A 22,246-nucleotide genomic window follows, 5' to 3' on the forward strand; every position below is an offset into this window, starting at 1 on the left:
GGCCCAGCTTTTGTGAGAGTCCAGGGAAGGAGGGACTCCCAGGCTAAGGGAGAAGGAAGGACAAAGATGCAAAGCCCTGAACAGCAGGGGCAGAAACACAAACATGCACCCTCGCCAAGTCCCCAGTGTGTGCCAGGCACTGGGTACACTGGGCCCAGTAGGGCATTCCGACCCTGGGAGCTCACCGAGTGAGGAATGTGAGGGGGTCAACCCCAGTAGGAATGGAGGGCCTGGGGTGAAGGATGACGGAGCTGGGCTGGGGCTGTGCTGGAAGCGGCCCATGAGGCTCCTGGGGCAGGGGGTAACTGAAGTTGGCTGAAATGGGTCTGGGCAGGCTTCTGGCTGGCAGGGCCTGGAGACAGAAGAAGGGGGTCCCTGGGAGGGATGGGGATGTGAGCCAGAGAAGCGGGGAGATGGCCACCAGCCCCTGTTGGGGGCAAGAGGCTCTGAAGTGACTAGAGAGCCGGCCCGGGGCTCTGGGTGCAGGGCGGAGGGTAGCACCCGGCCACCACACGTGGGTGAGTACTGGAGGAGGCCTGCTCTGTCAGTCTTGCACCGAGTTGGTGTGCAGATGGGCCCCCTGTGTGAATGGAGGAGGGGGGCACATGGGGGGCCATGCTGCTGCCCTTCCCTGTAGACCTCAGTGCCCCAACCTTGGTGGAGACCCAGGTTTGGCCTCCTTCCATCCAGATCATCAGCGAGGATCGGTTCAGGCAGCTGGAAAAGATCAAGACCATTGGCAGCACCTACATGGCCGCCTCAGGCCTCAATGATTCCACGTACGACAAGGTGGGCAAGACCCACATCAAAGCCCTGGCCGACTTTGCCATGAAGCTCATGGATCAAATGAAGTACATCAATGAACACTCCTTCAACAACTTCCAGATGAAGATCGGTGAGCTTGGCTTCCGACCATTCGGGCCTGGGAATAGCAGGTGGGGTGAAAAGCTCCATGTGGCTTGGCGGGACCGAAGAGGAGGGCTATGGAGGGCAGTGTCTTAGGAACAGATGACACTGCTATTTGGGAGATTCTGCCATGTGTGTGGTCCTATGTCGCACACAACAGCAAGGCTTCATGCAGCCCCCTGTGAGAGAGACCATTTCTGTGCCAAGAGGGAGCGCCCGGGGGCTTGGGGACATGGCAGAGAATGTCTAGATGATGTCAGCTGAGCCAGGTGTGTTGGGGAAGGCTCTGGCCTGGCGTGGAGGGGAAGCAGCACAGTGAAAGCGGAGTGGCAGGGTGATCGGGGTTGGTGGGGTAAGACTGGGACGGTGGAGAGACTAGAGCAGATGTGCCAGGAGTGAGACAGGGAGGCTGCGTGCAGGGCAGCAGCCTTGCTTCCTGGGGCTGGGTCATGGCGACATCCCTGCACTAGCTCAGACACCCAGGGGGAGGAGCACTTGGACAGAGGGGAGACTGTGGGTTAGGAGCTAGGTTCTAAGAAGAATGGCGGTGCCCCTCATAGAAACAGAGGAGGTAGAAGGAAGAAAGTCTGAACTGACAGTGAAAAACGCCACTGAGAGGGGTGGTTAAGGAAGGGCAACCGGATGATGCCGCAGGTCACTGGACACTTGAAGAGGGCGGTCTTGGTGATGGACTGCGGGAGCTGCCCACTGACTCAAGTACACAGGAGCAGTGCTGTGTGAACGGACTTCTGTGGTCTGGGTTAGCAGGCATTTGATGGCAGCAGCCGAGTGGGAGCCGCAGGGCTAAGTGTGGCCTCAGGCCCAGAGGACCTTGAGTGTCAGGGAGGAATGAGAGGGTGAGCGCTGGTCTGAGCCCTGAGGAACGTGCTGACGGTCTGTCCCCTGCAGGGCTCAACATCGGCCCCGTGGTGGCCGGGGTGATCGGGGCTCGCAAGCCTCAGTACGACATCTGGGGCAATACGGTGAACGTGGCCAGCCGCATGGATAGCACCGGTGTGCCTGACCGCATCCAGGTGAGTGCCAGAGCATCCACCGCCCACCTCACCCACATGGGGAGGGGGGCTCTGTCTGATGCTGCATGAGCTTGGGTGCAGGCCGCCCACAGTTCCCAGCCAGAATTTCTGCGGCCAAATTTGAAGGTGGTTGGGGCTACGTCTTGGGAGCTCGGAAAACACAATTGTGTTTCAAGCCCTCAGGACCTTGGACAGATCTTCACTCCTGTGCCAAGCCCTCTACTGGCCACAGAAGGAATGGCCGGGGGCGGAGGTCTAGGCGGGAGCCACTGCTGATGCTAAGCCAGGAGTGCTCATGCCACAACCCACACATACAAGGGGACACAAAGATGGCTGCCGGGAGCAAGGTCTTGCCGAATGGGGCCCCCAGCACTCGCAGCCTGGTTTAGGAGAACCAGGCAAGGCCCCTCATCCCCCTGGGATGGTGCCCCCAGCAGCCAAGGGGGCTGGCCAGAGACCCAGAGACTTTGGCTCCTCTCGATCCTTTGCAAGCTGGCTCTTGTGATGCCCAGGCCTGCCTCTCTTCAGCTGCTTTTTCTCAGGCCTTCCTCGATTTCCTCTGCTCCAGTCTGACAATGGCAAGGCCCTGGACGGGGCTCTCTTCCTGTACCCTCCACCCCCCAGTGCCCCATGAGGCTGTGGGCAGGTCACTTCGTTTTCCTGGCCTCCATTTTCCCAAGTTTGAACTGTGCTCTCTTTATGGCCCTCTGCTCGCACTGACACTGCTTAAATGTCCCTTAAATTCTCTCTCTCTCCTGTGGGACCTCTGAACAAAGGGTCAGCCCAAAGCACAGCCCTGGCCAGATCAGCCGGCCCTGGCTGGCATGCAAATGCTGTCGGAGGGAACTGACCAAATGGCTTTCTCTCACCTCGATCCCTGTGCCAAGAGGAGAAGGGACAACAAGATGGGAGCTGGGGAGAGAGGCATGTGTGTGCAGAGCTTCTGACCCCACCCACAGACAAGTGAAGGACCCTGTGCAACCACACAGTGGCCTGGCACCTCACCTTCGCATAGGGTGTTCCCATGATCACACAGCAGGGTCACCTTCCAGCAGCCCAGCCAGAGATTCCCAGCCTGACAGCCAGGCGGGGCCAGGATCCTCAGCAGGGATGTTGTGGGGTGTGCTCGGATAGCTGTTGGGTCACCTCGCGAGACACGCGCTTGTATTGCTGCTCTGGTCAGCCTGCTTTCTCCTCTGCCTGGCAAGAGTGCAGTGATGACTGGAGCCACGGGTGAGGTCCCCTCTCTGTTCAAAAGCTAAAGCACATGGGCAGTCGGATGCAGACCCGAGTCCAGGCTCTGCCATTTGTTAGCGATGTAACCTCAGGGAAGGGACTTAGATTGTCTGAGCCTGAGATAAAAGCGCTTTCCTCATAGATTGAGTGAGGTAAGCAGTGGCTTTCAACCTACCTGCTGTGGAGTGAGACCTGAGTGAGCACACTGGTCGCGTGCTCGGTCTCCATGGCGGCAGGGTCAGATTGCTGTGGATGCGCCCAAGCACCTCCGCCCAGCTTCTGTACTTCTCAGTGTGGACAGGGACAGGCAGTTCAGGGACCAGGGGCCACACTTTGAGCAGCGGAAATAGCACAGGTGAGTTGCAGGCCACACTGCCTGGCACGGAGTAGGTGCTGCCATTCTTCTGGTTTCCAATAGGCAGTACGAGCAGCTGTCAGTCCCTGGGAGCCCCTGGCTGGGAGGTGCTGCCCACCCCCTGTGGTGGGGACAGTCAGGCAGGGCCACCAGTCAACGGGCTCACAGCTTAGCTTAACTGTGGCCTATCCTCTCTCCTCCACTGCCTCCTCAGGTCACCACGGACATGTACCAGGTGCTGGCTGCCAACACATACCAGCTGGAGTGCAGGGGTGTGGTCAAGGTCAAGGGCAAAGGCGAGATGATGACCTACTTCCTCAACGGGGGGCCCCCGCTCAGTTAGCAGCTGCCACCTGGTGATGCCAGGCAGCCTGGCCTCCAGAGAAATGGAAATGGCTTCTTTGGGTGCCGGTGGGCAGGTGGAAGCCTGCGCTCTAGCCCACATGGCTGCACCAGTGAGATTTTCCACTTTGACTCCAGAAGCAGCTTCTGCCTTTGTGGGCAGGCAGCCGCCTCCGTCCCAGGCCCCGGGGTGCCAGCGTCCTGCGAGCACCAAGCTGACCAAAGATGTTTCCTCCGTAGAAGACTCCACTAGGCGTGATCTGAATCTCGAGTTTTCTAACGGGCGCTGCTGCTGCACAGGTGGAAAGGGGCTGCCGGCGCTCTTACGGTGCGGGGCAGGCCGGCGTGTGACGACAGGGCTGAGGGGGAGGCCTCAGCCTGGGGGGGGGGGGGTTGGCGGCGTGACTCTGGCCGCCGGGAACCTAGGGGCCCCGGGGTCTGCTTTCCTGTGTGAGCCTTTCAACTGCCGACAGAGGCCACAGCCCTGCCCCACGGAGGGGCTTTCTGGCAAGAGTGCGGGCTGTGGATGGACTTCGGCCTTCTCCACAGTCCTCCCCCCACACCTCTTCGAGGGGAACAGAGCAAATTGCCAAGGGGAGGCGAGAGGACTCGAGGCAAGGAGGGGTGGTTCTGAGAAAAAGAATATTTATTAAATAAAACAACTTTTTGTGCCCTTTAGACTACGCTAGTTGTATGCGTATGAGAGACCCACAAGCAAACGAAGATGCCACTGGGGTGGGAGGGCGGGGATCCCAACATGTCTTTTTTGTATTTTTTATTGTTGAAATCCTCGGAGATCTAACAAATATACCAAATTCTATATTTTGTAAATTATATTAGAAAACAGCTGTGCACAGCATTTGTACTGTACGTATGTCAGTGTGTGTACTGGTGTGTGTGTGTGCTTCGGCTGTGGGACTGGCCACATACGGGGTGCCTGGTGCCCTCACTGCAGACGAGGCAGTTTGGGGTTTTCCCAGGCCCAGCCAGAGCAGGCAGCATGTGTCCTTTTGGGGTGCCCTACATTCAGATTAAGTGGGAAGATGCACGCATACATTACCCCATCTAACACATCACTTCCCTTAAGTTAAATGCAAGTGGATAAAACAAAAAGCTGTTTTCCCATCTCAGGCCCCGCTGGAACCAAGGGAAACAGCCCCAACGTGCGGCAAACCACTGTCCCCTCTTCTGTTCCCTGAGATGTCAGCCATTTGCTACCTGCAGAGACGCAGCTCTGAGAGCTCAGGGACGGCCACAGGCGCTCAGCTGGCGTGGGGGTGGTAGGAAGCCTTACCTGCCTGCCTTGCTCAGTTGGCTACTGTGCAGGTGGCTCTCCCAGAGATAAGGCCTTCAGACTTGGGGGTAACAGTGCAGCCCTCAGGTTCAGGGAGGGTGGTGGCTTTGCTCTCCATCTGCAGACCAGACAGAGAAAAGTGGAGAGCCCAGCTTCAACGTCCAGAGGACAAAGCTAGCAGAAATTTTGTTTCGTCTGGTTTTTGTTTTTTTTGGGGGGTGGAGGGGGCAGTAAATATATAGGAAAAATTACTCCTTATACCCTACAAGGGTATAAAATGGAAATGGGCATGTAAGTGAAAAATGATTATCATAGAGATATATTCAGACAGAATCCTTGGGTTCTGTGCCCAGATCTTTCTGTTGCTTCTCAGGGCAGAATTCTTCTCACCTCCAACACGAACTTGAAGGAGGTGGGGCGGCAGCTATATACCAGCTGCAGAATGTTACTTTGATGCCCACCTGCACCGCCTCTCACTGCACCCTAGCGCCGGCCTCCCTGTTCCACACACCATCTCTCACTCCAGCCTGAACACCGCTCTGAGAAGCAAAGCTTACAGACCTAAAACTGCCAGCCCAGGTTTGTCCACGCTTTTGCTGCTCCAACCTTTGAGTTCTGCATCGCCCCCCCCCCACCTTTGCACCTGTTGGGCGGGCTGGCTTTCTCCATGGTGGTGTTCTCAAGTCCCCTGCCCCTCCATAGTGCCCGCCAGTGGTGCCAGGTGTTAATTTTGCTTCCAGCCCGAGTAACGTGTGTGCTGAGTTCCTCCGGTGGTCCCCCCGTTGGTTACGGTCTCCTCGGCTTCTTGGGGGCCCACCCCTCCTATCCCAGCAGTGACTGGTGACACCGTGCAGTGCTAGCTCTTCATTCCCTCCAAGGGTGTGCACTCTTTTTATTCCTGCTCTTGCAAAAACAGATACAATTATGATTTCCCATGGAAATTTAAAAAGTCTATTTAAATAATTTAACTATTAAACACTTTCACTGGTAATGTGTCCTGGTCTGATTTGCGGCTTGGGCCATGGGTCTGGTTCCAGTCCAAAGAATGGTGCACTCGGCCCTTGGTGGGGCGCTGGGGAGGGAGCCCCAGAGGGCAGAGACCTACTCTGGGTGGGGAACGGTACACTGCCACGGAGAGAATGTTGGCTAAGGACCGCGGTCATTGTGGCAATCAGGTGAGAGAACGTTCGTGTTCTTGGCAAGAGGTAGTTCCCTGGACTGAGGAGCAGGTACCAGGGTGCAGGAGAGACACCAGGAGTGAAAGGGGACAAGGGATCAAGGATGGTACCAGAAAAGATCCAGGGTTGAGGAGAGGATGTTGTAAAACAGGTGAGCCAACCCTGTTTCTATGCTAAGGGGGGAAAGAAAGTTGAAAATACAAGGACACAGATCCCGGAAGGGACCCAAGTAGCAGGGAGAGGAGGAGAGATGCTGGCTGGAGGCACACTGATTTGACCTGGATAGCTACTAACCATGGCTACCACTTACTGGACACTGTGTGTGTGTCAGACACCGGGATAAGCACCATACAAACTTTATCTCATTTGTTCTTCCTGGCCACATGTCACTGATGAACACACAGACTGAATTATTTGCCTAAACTCACACAACTGGTAATTAAGAGATGAGATTCAAAGCAGGCCTGTCTGCTAAGCTCATGCAGGTAACTTCATGAGTCGTCCTCCGTGCCCCAGGACGACTCTTACCTCACTCGAGGAAAGGTGGTAGAAAAGCAGTGCCTGCCTGCCACACCCATCAAATGCAGGGTTCTATTTGGGTTCAGGAAATAAGACCAGGGGCTTGGTGAAGTGAAAATGAAGGAGCCAGTGAAAAAGACTTCACTGGGTTCATTGCAACAATGGCCACATGGGGGCACAGACATGGCAGTCCTGCTCATGGGCAGGCCCCCTGCTCCAAGGAATTGGGACAGCATTAGTGAGGATTCCACTGTCCATGGTGTAGGATGCAATTGTACAGAGCTCATGTTTGACTCTCAGAACTTTTCAGGCTAGGGTATGTCAATTAGAAAAGGAAACCAAATGAAAAGGCCAACCTTTAGGGGCTGATTAGACTAAGTTAGCATGTCAGCTCCTGAAGAATCCCCACCCTGCTGTGATGAGTGGGGGGCAAGCCTCAGGCAGGACCGGGAAACCGCGTGCACATACCCCAGTGCACACCAGGGCAGCCAAGGAATGCAACTCAGAACTTCCATGAGCCCGTCCCCTTCCCATCTCCATTGAGCTCATTCCAGAGAACACATCTGTTTCTTCCTTAGAGATTTATACTTTTTTGCAAAAGCATATCCATACCTGGGATGTTAATTAGCAAAACTTACTAGCAAAGACACCATTGATACATGTAGTGCGTTCCGGACAGCGCTTTAACATCCACTGACAGCAAAGACCGGACTTCAGCCAGCATGGTGATGATTTGATTGTAGAGAGGGGTTAGCAACATTGTGGGAAGGCACGGTGAAGCCTGGTGCACTGAGGAAGCTGAAGCTACATATTCACCAGGTAGTCGTGTTACTTTAAGACTTTCAAAAATACATTTACGGAACTTTTCCAAAAGCAAGTATCACCTGAGTGGCATATAGTCAGATGATGCCCAGAGCTGTGGTTTTTACATGATAAAAATTATTTTCCGTAATGTTGCAACCTCACCACGAGTTGCTAATTAGCAGAAAGTGAACCTCTAGAGCTTGGAAAAGATGCTGAGCCTGTATCATTGTGGGGCAGGAAAGCATTCTTGGGCGCTGGGATGTACAATGCTCAGAAGTAAGGTGCTGAGCAGATCCTCGCCACCACCTGAACAAGAGGAGGCAGTGGCAGGGACTCACACTGTGGAAAACCCACAGCTTTTGAATTTGTCGAAATCAAAACAATTCCTCAATGAAGACAACAAATGTTGTACAGATTGTTTCCTGAAGGAAGGGGCTGTTAAGTCTGGGCCGTGCTGGCCGTGGCAAGGTACCACTTAGCACAGGGGTCAGCAGGAGAGTTGGAAGGGCTGGTGTTGTCTGTGAGGATGGGGTCAGGGGAGGGCACAACAGAGCAGAGAACACCATGCCCCCACACCCTGCCTTTGGACAAACTTCATCCAGTGTATAAAGAGCTTTCCCATACATGTTCTCACTTGTGCTTGCCCCCAGGCCCAGGAGGCAGTGGGAGAAAGGACCGGCGCATCTCCTAGGCTGCTCTGATCCTCCAGGACAAAAGCTATGGCTCTAGCTCATAAGCACTTCTGTCCATTGTGCCTACCTGGCGGGGCACTGATGACCCTGCAGGGACAGAGGGCCTGCCACTTCTCAAGGTTGACAACAGATGAACTGAGGTCCACTTACTATACTACTATAGCTTTTCTTAGCCTTTCAGATTTTCAAAAAAGCCCTCTGGTGGGGCTCCCCCCCGCCGCCCCCCGTCTTGGAATGTAAAATACGGTATTTGCTGTCCACTTCTTGCGTCTCTTTCCTTCCCACCGGCAGGGGCACTGCTTCTCAGGACAGACACAAGAACAAAGCCAAGTCCAGCCACTGGGATGGCTGACCTCCAAGGCTCCTTTCTTCTCTGGCATTCTTGGCTTCTAAATATTTGTGGGACCCTGTCCAATCTTCAAGTGCCAGACCACAAGTATGGCACAAACATAAAACAATCAAAATAGGATTTTAAGATTTTAAAGCTGAAGGCAGACAAACGAGATAAGCATCACACCAGGGGGATCTGCGGGAAGGTCACCTGTAAGCCAAAGCGGCCAAGCCTTCGCTCAGGCCCCCTCCGGGCAGCGTGCCAGCAGTAGCGGCCAGCGGCCTTTCCCACCACGGGCCCCGGGCCATGCAGTGCCGAGGGCCAGGTGCTCAGCCTCGGTTCACAGGCCCAGCAGAAGGGCCGGAAGGTGGGATGCAGGGGAAAGACAGTAGAAGGAAGAGCACTGTCTAGGGCTGAGGGTAAAGTAGGCACCCTGTCCCCACTGGCTGGCCAGCCCTACACCTCACCCACCCGTCTGTTTCTAGTGAATGCCACGGAGCCACCCCCTCACTTGCCAAATGCATCTTCATCCTCAAGGCCCCTTTCCTACTGCTGCTCTATTAGGCCTGTGAATTAGAGAGTTTTCACTGGAGTCCATGAGGAGCCTCATCACTTTTTTCTCCCTCTCAGCCAATTTCTAATTTAGACCTGCCTGGAATCTCTGGTTTGTCAGCATCTCTATTTTCCAATTTTGCAAAATTTGCTTCTGTGCTTTGACTTTGTCAGTTAGCTAGAGTGGCACTTCCTGGCTCATGTGGGATTTTTTTTTTTTTTTTGGAGGGCTGCATTTTGCATCAGACTAATCTTTTAAAAGCCATGTTGCATTTGCACTTTTTAAGAGTGCCTTGAGCTTTACATCCCCAGCAGTATGTTATTTCTGTATCGCAGGTTGGAGGCTGCTGGCTTCATTCTGCCACCCTCTGCTTCCCATGAGAGCAGAGACCACGAGACCACACACACGTGCACACTCATGAAGGCCCTTACACAGTGGTGGGCTCTAGGGCAGCCACCGTTCAAGAGTACCCACTAGATCAGAGTGTTCAAAGCAAACACTGATGGGGCCACAGTGCTAGGGCCACACTGAACAAGTGAGGTTCCCAGAGGCACCTTCCCCTTTGGACAGCACTCCAGCACCTGGGAGACTGTGGGGTCCTAGAGAGCACGGTCTGACACTGCCAGGCTGTGTGACAGCAGACAACGTCATCCTGCTCACACCTCGGATGGATTCTGTTAAAAGCTCACATAACCTCTTCAGCGAGCACCTGATGTACAGCAGGTGCTTGGCAAGCATGAGTATCTCCAATCCCTTCTCCTCTCTTTGAATGCATCCTCACTGCCCTGCCCAGAAGTCTGCACCCAAGAGCTTGCCAGGGTAGGCAACATGCCTGCTAGACATTTCAAGAGAATCCTCACTTAGCTGGTGATCTCCGAAAACTTTGTACAGTGACTTCTACTTAGGGGCATTTACAGCGTAAGAGACTTATTATCTTGAAAGTAGTGGTAACACCGACAAGACAGACCATAATGCTATGGACCACACTGTCCAGGTACTCACTGTGCCAGGCTCTAAGTACTCTATATTTATTGACTCATTTAAATACGCACGGCAACACTTTGCCCAAGGTACTATTATCATCCCCACTTTACAGATGAGGAAATGGAGGCAAAGAGGTTACATGGCTTGCAGAGGTCACAACGATAGTACAAGGGAGAGCCAGGGAGTCGGACTCCAAATTCATAATCACTATTCAAAATTGCAAATAGTAATGTTCTATTTTTAGTTTAGCATTTTCAGATATAGGGACCATTTAAAGCAGACTTTCCATAAAATTACTTTATATTAAAGAACCAATCAATTCTGTCCTTCAGTTAGAAAAAGTAAATGTCTGAGTGGCCCCTGGGTGGCTCAGTCAGTTAAGTGTCTGACTCTTGGTTTCAGCTTGGGTCATGGTCTTGGGAGTCGTGGGATTGAGCCCCATGTTGGGCTCTGTGCTCAGTGGGGAGTCTGCTTGGGATTCTCTCTCTCCCTCTCCTCCTCCCCTGCTTATGCACTAAATAAATGATTCATAAAATAAATGGATCCTTAAAAAAAATTAAAAAGGGAAAGTAAATGTTTATAACGAATGAATCACCAGTGAAGCTTTAACATTCTACATCAAGAATCATTAATTCATGAGTTAGTCTTACTACAAAGACCAGACGATATAGCTCCTTGCCCTAAAATCTAAGGCACGTTTAAGTTTCACCATACCTCCTGCAGCCACATGTCCCCAGGTACCATTACAGATGCAGGAATTTTAGGAAACTATTTTACTCAGTCTATAGAGGAAAATCCACACTGCAGGAGTTAGCACTGACCAATCTCTTATTTAAAAAGTAGTGTAGATTACTTATATATACATTCCAACATTTATTCCTTATATATTTCAACATATTTCCATTTTGTCTAGCTTATTATTACATGGTGGTTAAGAACATGAGTTCTGGGTAAGACTGATCTGGAATAAAATCTTGGTGCCACCACATGGGCTAGATTGTGACTGAGTTCAAGTCCTTAAACCTCTTTAGACCTCAGATGCTTAGTCTATAAAAAAGAGAGCCTACAGAAAGGCTTTTTGGGAGGATGATGTGCTTATCATACACAGTGCCATTTCCCCTCCATGTCAGCTTTGTCTGTTCTCACTGCTGCCAGAACAGTAAAAGCCCAGTGGTTGTCGGGAACACACACACAAACTCACAAGGAATATTCTTCCTGAGATTCTGTGGCACAGAAATATGAACCCCAACTTTTGAATCATTTAAGCCTGAATCTCAGGGTTTGAATGTGAAGTTTCCTCAGGTGAACATGAGAGAGTGCTAGCCCATCCCCCAGGCTGCCGTAAGGATTAACCATGTCGGAGGACCTAGCCCTGGCCCACAGACGGCGCTAAGAATTCATATCATTAGTCCCAGGCACTGGAGGAATTCAAAGTAGAAGGCCACATACTGTTTGCTCACCTTTAGGCAAGGTCCTTGACAACCCAGCCTCACAGAAAAGCACTGGCACAAAACAGGCAAACAATCAGGGCAGAGCTGGGGAGGGGCTGCCAGGACCAAATGGGAAAGACAAATGTTGAGCCCTGCTTCCTACTCTCAGACGGAGCCTGACTGTGCTTCTATGCAGCGACACTTGCATGCTATGCTGTGGGATGCAGGAGCCAAGCGCAAACAGGACCCGTGCATAAGGTGGGGCTGAGAATATGGTTCGTTACCAAGGAAAGAGCAGGAACAATCCGTAAGGCTAGGTTTTTGATTTCAAGAACTCTTTGAGAGCTAAGCCTGTTCTCTCCTTGAGTTTCCTACAGTCTCCAACTGTGCTAAGTAAGACTATTTATTACACACCAGCACTGCCAATGCAGAAGAAAACAAGCCCACATCACGTCAACAGCAATCACTGTTCACGAGCCATAAGGATACCAGCCGCATGGCTTGCAACCACACAGTGCTTCAACATTGTGACTTCACCTGTGAAATAAAGTAATCTAGAGAGCCTGGCCACTCAAGGAAGAGGTTTCAATAGTGGCAGCCACAGTTTCTCTTTGAAAAGTTCATTGCTCAAACAGGAGGCTGCAATACGCCAGCATTCAACAGCAGTCTCAGAGCACTGATGGAGATGATCAGACACCTCTAGCCCTCATCAACAGAACCATTCAAGTTTAAATTCTCAGCCAACACAAACTCAATTCATCACCCTTGGAGTAACTTTTAGGTAGCATATTACTAAAGCCAATTAAAACTAAAAATCAGGTTTGATCAGCATTTCCTTAGAGATGATGAAGCAGAAAAACACAAAGAAGGCTTGCCCATAGACAAAGATGGCAGCCCTGAGGAGTCACCTATAACTGGTGGTAAGGCTAAGTGTTCAATTCGATCCGAGTGCTGGCTGCTTTGGAAGTACAGTTGATCCTTGAACAACACAGGTTTGAGCTGTGCAGGGCCACTTACATGTGGACTTTTTTTATAATTACAGTATTATAAATGCATTTTTCTTAAGATTTTTAAAAAAATTTTCTCTTACTTTATTGTAAGAATACAGCATATTATACATATAACATATAAAATATGTGTTAATTGCTTATCAGTAAGGCTTCCAGTAAGCTGTAGGCTATTAGTAGTTAACTAGTTATACATAGATTTTTGACTGCACAAGGAGGGGTTGGTGCCCCTAACCCCTGCACTTGATGTTCGAGGTCAACTGCAATTTATTTGTTCTTTTACTACATACTCCATGATAGCTCTAACTTTTTAAAATAAGTTTCTTAAAATAAAAATCACATACACACACACACACGCACGTGCGTGCATTCTGTTGTATCTCTTGGAAATCCAACAGCTCAGAGTGAGGTCCCCAGTTTCCTTAGTAAAACTTTTGGAATAAAGGCCAAGCAACTCCCTTTTTGGTGGGCTGCTACTAATCTCAGCAGGAAGCACTTCCGTGACATGGAGGTGAAGGTTCATACAAACAAATGTGCTCTGTGGAGCCTTGACAAATCAAATCTAATGAGATTCCAGACATGGCCTAACAGAAATGGAGCCAGACATTTCTCCAGACTAGATTCCACTATGAAAAAGACCACATTTAATACAAAATAAATGTGCTAATCCAGGGATAGCACATTCACTTTATATAAATTATAGAATTACAAAATTAGCTAAAGGTTCTCCATGTCTCCAGGCATTTGTCTCAAATGGATTTTCAAGCTTTAACACATACCTAATTTTAGCTTAGGATAAGAATTTTTCCTAATGGAAACAAAATCCTCTATAAACCACACCAAAAATTCTTAAATGTACCTCTGAAAGCTGGTACAAGTTGAGGATTCAAGGCACAATCACAATATGCAAATGTCTAAAACAGTTGAGGATTCTGTTCATTTTAGCATTTCACAGGAGCCCCAAGTGCCGACATTTTTATGAGAATCCCTCAGGAAGAAGCCCCCCACTGAGGAAGTGGTGTACTCTGACTTACAGAGCAAGCTAGTGCGATGCAAAACTTGTTCCCCTTCTCCTAAGCTGTGACTTGCAGGAAGTTCAAGAGTCAAATTTTACACTTGGTAACAGCAACATGTTCCCTTTTCCTTTCATTTTCACTGATCTTGTTTTTCTCCCTTTCTGTTCATATTATTACCATTGCTGTATAGGTCTTATTTTGGTATCATGCTTCAAGTTCTTTTGGGAAAAAGGCCAGGTATAAATACATTTCAAATACAGACCAAAAAAGCAAGCAAATATTGTAATTATTTTTAGGATATAAAAGACAGCATCTATGCCTTCACAGCACACCCTAATAAAAAAGCAGTATTTCTGAATTACCTTAATAGACACCTAGGTTTGACACTACCAGGCCTGAGCTCATTAAGTCCCCAATTCCCTGATTTTACCAAGAACAAACCTATTCCCTGAGTACAACCTTAGTTATCTTCATCAGTTCCCACTCTGGTAGGGAAGAGCCCCAAAGCTAAGGGATAAGATGTTGTATGTGCTTAGCTCTGTGACCCTAGATAAGTCATTAACATGTGACAAGAAAGCAACTGGGGTGCTTGGGTGGCTCAGTCGTTAAGTGTCTGCCTTTGGCCCGGGATCAAACCCCGCATCCCGCTCCCTGCTCCACAGGAAGCCTGCTTCTCCCTCTCCCACTCCCCCTGCTTGTGTTCCCTCTCTCGCTATGTCTGTCAAATAAATAAATAAAATCTTAAAAAAAAAAAAGGCAACTTATTCTCCTACACTACAAAACTCATTATAATTAGGTAAATGCAGATTTGTTCTTAAAAGTAAAAGTATAGTATAAATGGAAGATATTACTATCATACACATTAGAAGCCTAATGAGGCTTCAGAACTTTACACTCATGGCAAAAATTTTTCATTCCAAATTCTTAATAGTTTCTTAGGCAACAACATGTTAGAGGCAGAGAAGTCATATAAACACTCAGCGATGCAGACACCAAATAATGAAAGAAAGCATTTCTATACATAAACATTATTTATGCCTATTTTCATTTTTTACATTAAGATGTAAACATCCCATCATCTAAAATAGCAGTGAAAAAAACAAAACAAAAACAAAAAAACAAATTAAGCCATTAAAGACAGCTGGTGAGTTTTAAAGTGTCCTGGCTGAATGATCCAAACACCAACCACTATATTTCAATAATTCAGTAATATGGAGAACCAAACTGAACCAACTGGTAAGAGAGCTATAAAGTATCAATATATAGCAAAATCACAGAATGCTCCAACTTGTTGGTTGACTGGCTATTTACAAGAACTCTTCTTGTTTTAACCATTAGTTCAGAAAAAATTTTCTAAACTGAACCACTTCACTCTCCTGGCTCAGTAAGTACAAAATGCCAAATATAAACCAACTTTATTTTGCTGATTTAGGATCATGTAGTCTATCTTGGGGTAGCTCTCAGAAAATACATAATTTCTGTGCAGTTTTGTTAGAGTCAGAAAACCAAAATGGAATTTCCTGTTTTAATTAAATCCCTGATATTACAAGCTTATTGTCTTCCTTTTGCCTCATTCTCCTAAAAGGTTCTAGTTAAGCAAGATTTTACAATTGCAGACATATCTACATATACAGGTTCAGGCAAACATGGTGGTTCAATGACTTTACCCCTCTGGATTATTCTGCTTAATAAATACACTTAGTAACATGAATTATATGTAATGGGTTCACTGTCTTCTGGATATCAAATTTTAGTACCTTATATATACTTTCCTTGGAATCTTTTCTTTAAAAACAAAAGAAAATCATTAATGAAGGTACCTTCCGAAACCAGGAGAGTTGCAGATCTTGCTAATGGAATCAAACTGTGCTTCCTGTATTATTAATTCATAACTGCTTAAACAACCTTTATAATGTTATCAAAAAGCAAACAAGTTCTCTAAGATACTAGGAGCTGAACTCCTCAAAGCCACAAAATAGTAAGAGTTTGCTGGAAGAAGTTACCTTCTGATTCTCTTAGTACAGTTCAGTGTTTCCACAGAGCAGGACCCACACCACGGTGGCACACAAGAGTATTTAAGGTGGTATACAACACAGAATAATACAGAATCACAGTGAAATGTCTTTCCCTTTACAATTTTATCCTTCTGATAATTCCACAGAAAGCGCCCCATTTTGGTGCTGGGTAACATCTCTCTCACCGTAACAAAGAGCAGGCTTCTTGGATTCAGAGCCTTGGGAGGCATTAGTATCTAGTTAGAATTTAATAACATCTTTTATTTTGTAGTTATTCCTGGTAAATAGATGCTGGTTTTCCTCTCGGAGTAGAGATTAGTTTGTTTTTTAAACTATTTGAAGATTTAAAAAGATAAATACTAAGAAATAACAGTGTATGTAATACTCAAGTGACTGAAGTTTGGGGAACAATGGCTATATAATCTAACAAATCACATGTTTAAAAAGTAATTTCAAAAGAAACTACAAACATGGTCTAGAAAGGAAACATATGTTACTGTGTTTTCAATACTTGTGATGTTCTAGAGATAAGCTCAAAAAAGCCTTCTCCTATATCAAGTGATTTCCAGATAAGATTCAAGCAAAAATATAAAAGGAAAAAGAACCAATTCCACACCATCCTGGACTTCATAAACTCTTGGTACCAAAAATGTGCATGTAATCTGATATTTAGCAAGTCGTCTGAAACAGAAACTCCACGGCATCTTTTTATTTAGGCTCTACTTAGGCCTCACAAAGGCGAACCCAGGCTGTAGAGTCCCCGCTTGGTCCTCAGAGCACGGACCACACACAGTTTTTGATTGAACTCTTCAGAAGGATTCAGGACCGCTGGCCAATTCTTCCAATGGCTTCTGACTGTTCGTCCGCTGCCGTGGCCGTGTGGAGAGCAGTCTCCTCCTCCTCTGAATAATAATCTCACGGCTAACGTGAGGAGTCGGCCTAGCAGGTACCGCATGCTCCCAGGCATGCCATGCTGACTTAAAACAAACAGGATAGTTGGACAGAAAGAAAGCAGAGCTTCTTGAATGTGGTGAACAGTTTCTTCATCACAGTGGCAGTTAAGATAGGCTCCCTCTTCCTTTTTCCCCAGAAGCCAGGGCAACATGTCTGAAGGATAGTGTCAGACATCATAATCAGGAGCCTTGCCCTGGGCTTGCCTTAGCCAGATCTGCAGTGTAACGAACGCCCCCACAGTCACATGAAAGAAAAGCTGCCACAGGTTGCGCAGTTCATAGAGATACATGTTGCACAGACAGATTAAACCAAAAGTCAAAAAAGATTTGACATTCCGCCAGCCGGTGTAGTAGACAAGTAAATAACACTGTTCAAAATATAAAATGAAAGATGATTAGGGTTACAAGAAAAGAAATAGATGCTTCTACTACAAAATTTTAACAGGCCACAGGGTAAAATTTAAGAGTGGAATAAAGGGATGTTTCATTTACAGATAAGATAATGTAGCCTCTTTAAGACATTCAGCTATGAAAGCTCTACAGCTTGAAAGGAAAACAGATTTTTCCTTTTATGTTTGTCATTTGTCAAAAGACACAACATTTTGTATCATATTTAAAATGGAGTTACAACTGGATGACTCCCTTGCAAACAGGCTGAACACATTCCTCAAGGTGATAGGCAACTATAAAGCATTCTCAGGGTCTGAGGGGATTCCATCTCTCATTCTCACCCCAGAAAAGTACAAAAAACCTCAAACAAACCATAGCAAAATGGTCTCATATAATCTGAGTCTGCATATTAATGAAATCCACAAATATTTACTGACCCCCCCATTAAGTGCCTAGGAACTAATAAGCAAGGTAGAGTATCTGAGTGAATATGAGGTAGAATTCATTCAACAGATGTTTATTGAGGGCCAGCTACAAGTTAGGCGTTGTTCTTTAGCTTCCAGTAAACAAATAAAGCCCTTGCTCACATGGAGCTTAAATTCTAATGGAGGGAGAAAGATTACATATATAAAAGATCATATATATGTATATAAAATACCAAATAGTTATGTCTTAAAATAAAAGATGGAACAAGGGGACAGAGAATGTAGTAAGTGCTATTTTAGAAAATATAATAAAGAAACTACCCCCCATAAGCCCCAAATCCTGGCATTCACCTCTTCCTGCTTTATTTTTCTCCACAATATAACTATAAACACACTTTAAAAATATGCTTGTTTTGTTTTATATATATATATTCTTCCAATAGGATCTAAGCTTCATGAAAGGAGAGATTTTTTTACTGTCTTGTTCACTCAATTATCCAGGGCCCAAAATGGCACACAGTAAGTGCTCAATAAAAATTTGTTGACTGAAAGAACTGTTTTCTAGAAGATTTCTAAAATTCACAACCTGTTAAATATAGTAATTATATGTGATTACAAAGTCTTAAGAAAGAAGCAGAGGTCTTTGTGTGAAATTCTATCCAGGCTTCAGTACAGGAAGGGCTTTAGGGTGTTTGCAACAATGCAGAAAGAATGTGGAAATGTTCTGTTAAATCTTTTTATTTCTTATACAAATTAGGACTTTGCTTACTTAAAGAGAAGACTGCTATCCAAGCAAAATGAACTGTAAGGTCTTATTTTGAGTGATTTTCATTGTGTAAAAAAAGTTGGAAAAATAATTTTTCCTTTTGAAATAATTTTGGACCTAGAAAAGAGTTGTAAAAATCGTAGAGTTCTTATACATCCTTCACCCTGCTCCCCCAATGTTATCTTCTTGCATAACCACAGCATAATCATCAAACTACAAAATTAACATTGATACAATACTGTAGACTAATCTACAGCCTTTATTGGAATTTTGCCAGTTGTCCTAAGGCTCTTTTTCTGATCCAGAATCCAATCCAGGATTCCCTATTGCATTTAGCTGTTATATCTCTTCAAATCTGTTATAGTTCCTCAAGTCTGTTTTTCATGACCTTGACAGTCTAAAGAATATCAATCAGTTATTTTGTAGACTGTCCCTTAATTTTGGTTTGCCTGATATTGTCTCAAGACTGAAGTGAGGACATGCAGCTTGGGCAAGAATACCACAGAAATGATGTGCAATATGTCTTATAATTGGTGATGTTAACTTTGATCTCTTGGTAAGGTGGTGTCTGACAGCTTTCTCCACTGTGAAGTAACTATTTTTCCCCTTGTAGTTAGTAAGTTGTCTTGTGGGAGGAGAAATAAAGACATTCTCAGGTGAAAGACTAACAGAATTTGACATCTACAGATACACCTTAAAAGAATGGCTAAAGGAAGATCTCTAAGCAGAAAGGAAACAATAAAAGAAGAAACCCTGGAACACTGAGAAAGCAAAAAAGAACAGTCAGCAAAATAATGTAATAGGTTCTCCTTCTCCTCCTGAGATTTCTAAATTGATGACTGAAGTAAAAATTCATAACACTGTCTGATGTGGTTCTAAATATATGTAGAGGAACTATTTAAGACAATTATATTATAAACAGAGGAGAGCAAAGGGACATAAAAGGAGATACAATTTCTATGTTCCACTTGAACTAGTAAAATGACAACACCAAAAAACTGATAAGTATGTATAACACAATACCCAGAGCAACCATTTAAAAACTATACAAAGAGGGGTAGATGGGTGGTTCAGTCAGCCAAGCGTCCCACTTTTGATTTTGGCTCAAGTCATGATCTCAGGGTTGTGAGACTGAGCCCCACGTAGGGACCCAGGCTGGGTGTGAAGCCTGCTTGGGATTTTCTCTCCTTCTCCCTCTGCCCCTCCTTCCCAATCTTGCGCACACGGGTATACTCTCTCTCTCTAAAAAAAAAAAAAAAAAAAAAACTACGCAAAGAAATAAACTCAAAAACACTACAGATAAATCAAAATGGAGTTCTACAAAATGTTCAAGTAACCCACAGAAAGAGAGGAGAAAGAAAACATAAAAATGAAAACCAGAAAACAAAAAAAATAAGATGGCAAACTTAAACCCTAATATATTAATGTTACATTAAATGTAATGGCCTAAATACAACAATTAAAAAACAGAGATCAGCAGAATGGATTAAAAACAGCTTTTAATCTGTCTACAAGAAACTTACTTCAACTGATATAGGCAAGGTGAAAGTAAAAAGATGGAGAATATATTATGCAAACATTAAACAGAAGAAAGCAGAAATGGCTATATTAATATCAGATAAATATATTTCCAAAAAAGAACGGGCTAGAGAGAGATATCATTATATAAGAAATTATATAATGATATATAGTGATAAATGGATCAGTCCACTAAGAAGGCAATATATCCTAAATGCGTATGAGCCAAACAAAGCTACAAAAACTGATAGAACTAAAATGAGAAACCAATCCACAATCATAGTTGAAAACTTCCAATACTCCTCTCTCAACTGATAGAACTAGACAGAAAATCAACAAGGATACAGAAAATTGAACACCATCAACCACTGCGACCTAATTGACATTTATAGAGCACTTACTCAGCTACAGTAGAATACACATTCTGTTTAAGTGCTCATGGAACATATACCAAGACAGACCATATTCTGAGCCACAAAATAAATTACAACAAATTTAAAAGAACTGAAATCACACAGAGTGTTTTCCAACCACAATGGAATCAAACTAGGTATCAATAATGGAAAGAAAACTGGAAAATCTCCAAACTCTTGGACGCAAAACACAATTCCAAATAACCCATAATCCATAGGTCAGAGGAAGCCACAAGGAAAAAATTTTTTAAATACACTGAATTAAATGAAAATAAAATGCAACATATCAGCCAATGGAAAGAGCCCAAATATCAACTGACTGATGAATGGATAAAGATGACATGGGGTGTGTGTGTGTGTGTATCCCATTTTATATGTATATATATATTCCATTATATTCCTATATATATTCCATTATATATTCTATTCCTATGTATATTCCATTATATGTGTATATAATATTCCATTTTTATATATATATAAATTTAAATATGTGTGTGTGTGTGTATATATATATATATATATATATATATTTATAATGGAATATTACTCAGCCTTAAAAAAGGAATGAAATCTTACCATTTGCAATGACATGGAGGGAGCCAGAAAGTATTATGCTAAGCAAAATAAGTCAGTCAGAGAAAGGCAAATACCGTATGATCTCATTCATATGTGGAATTTAAGAAACAAAATAGAAGAGATGGGGGGCGGTGAAGAGAGGCAAACCAGGAAACAGACTCTTAACCACAGAGAACAAACTGAGGGTTGCTGGGAGGTGGGCAGAGGGATGGGTGAAAGAGGTGATGGGTATTAAGGAGGGAACTTATTGTGATGAGCACTGGGTGTTGTATTTAAGAGATGAATCACTAAATTCTACACCTGAAACTAATATTACACTATGTTAACTAACTGGAATTTAATAAAAACTTGGAAAGAAAAAAATAAAATGAAAAAAATGCAACATATCAAAATTTATGGGACACAGATAATAAAGTGCTCAAAACAGAGAAATGTATAATGCTAAAAGTATATATTACAAGAGAAAAATTCAAATCAATTATCAAAGCTCCCATCTCAAGAACCTAGAACAAGAGTCAAATAAACCCAAAGCAAGCATGAAGAAGGAAATAAATTGAGCAGAAATCAGTAAAAATTGAATATATGAAAAAAACAAAACAAAGAGCAGGTTCTTTGAGAAGATCGATGAAATTAACAAGTAAGTCTGACAAAGAAAAAGAGAAGATACAAATTACCAATATGAAGAATGAAGTAGAGGATATCACTACAGATCATACAGACACCAAAGAGAGAGATAGTAAGGGGATACTACAACCAATTCTACACACATAAACTTGGTAAGATGAAATAGATCACTTCCTCATAAAATACAAACTATCATAATTCATGTATTATGAGAAAGATAATTTGAGTAACTGTGTAACTATTAAGAAAATGGAACAATACAGATTATACAGTCACGGTAATCAATACTATGTGGTACTGGCAGAGAGACTAATACATAGATCAATAAGACAGAATACAAAACTCAGAAATAGACTTACACAAATACATCCAACTGATGTTTGACAAAGATGCAAAAGCAATTCAGGGGAGAAAAAAAGCCTTTTCAAAAAAATGGAGCAATTGGCCATTCATTCACAAACAAACAAAACAACACAAAACCAAGAAAATTAAAACTCAAAACCAAAAACACAAAAATCCCTCAATCTAATCATCTAAGTCATTTCAATACAATCTATACAAAACTTAATTAAAAATGGATCATGATTTTCAAAGGTGTTTATTTTGTTATTATTTTTTTATTATGTTAGTCACCATACAGTACATCATTAGTTTTTGATGTAGTGTTCCATGATTCATTGTTTGCGTATAACACCCAGTGCTCCATGCAATACATGCCCTCCTTAACACCCATCACTGGGCTCACCCATCCCCTGTCCCCGTCTAAAACCCTCAGTTTGATTCCCGGAGTCCATAGTCTCTCATGGTTCGTCTCCCCCTCTGATTTCCCCCCTTCATTTTCCCCTTCCTTCTCCTAATGTCCTCCAGGCAATAGCTGATGCC

At 45.1% G+C, this 22,246-nt stretch overlaps 2 protein-coding genes across 5 annotated transcripts in view; one reads left to right on the forward strand and one right to left on the reverse strand.

The window, feature by feature from the left end:
* Window positions 1-6,152, forward strand: part of ADCY5 (adenylate cyclase 5) — a 151,832-nt gene extending 145,680 nt beyond the window's left edge. Inside the window, exons 19-22 of one of the 2 annotated variants that reach the window (XR_003518200.2) lie at window positions 691-895; window positions 1,816-1,940; window positions 3,746-4,173; window positions 5,541-6,152. Coding sequence is in view for 1 of the 2 variants with exons in the window: in XM_027585035.2 (XP_027440836.1) it covers window positions 691-895; window positions 1,816-1,940; window positions 3,746-3,874 (459 nt within the window). In the remaining variant the exon portion in view is untranslated. Of the gene's footprint in view, window positions 1-690; window positions 896-1,815; window positions 1,941-3,745; window positions 4,552-5,540 lie in introns of those variants that run through there. The other variant, XM_027585035.2, reaches the window with a different exon arrangement.
* A 6,670-nt stretch (window positions 6,153-12,822) lies between these two features.
* The window catches only part of SEC22A (SEC22 homolog A, vesicle trafficking protein), a 72,965-nt gene continuing 63,541 nt past the window's right edge, over window positions 12,823-22,246 (reverse strand). For all 3 annotated transcript variants that reach the window (XM_027586705.2, XM_027586706.2, XM_027586707.2), the window contains exon 7: window positions 12,823-17,017. In XM_027586705.2, the coding sequence (XP_027442506.1) occupies window positions 16,817-17,017 (201 nt within the window). In that variant the 3' untranslated portion in view covers window positions 12,823-16,816. The remainder of the gene's footprint in view (window positions 17,018-22,246) is intronic.

This window comes from Zalophus californianus, chromosome 1, assembly GCF_009762305.2.
Source record: "Zalophus californianus isolate mZalCal1 chromosome 1, mZalCal1.pri.v2, whole genome shotgun sequence".
Classification (NCBI taxonomy): Eukaryota; Metazoa; Chordata; class Mammalia; order Carnivora; family Otariidae; genus Zalophus; species Zalophus californianus.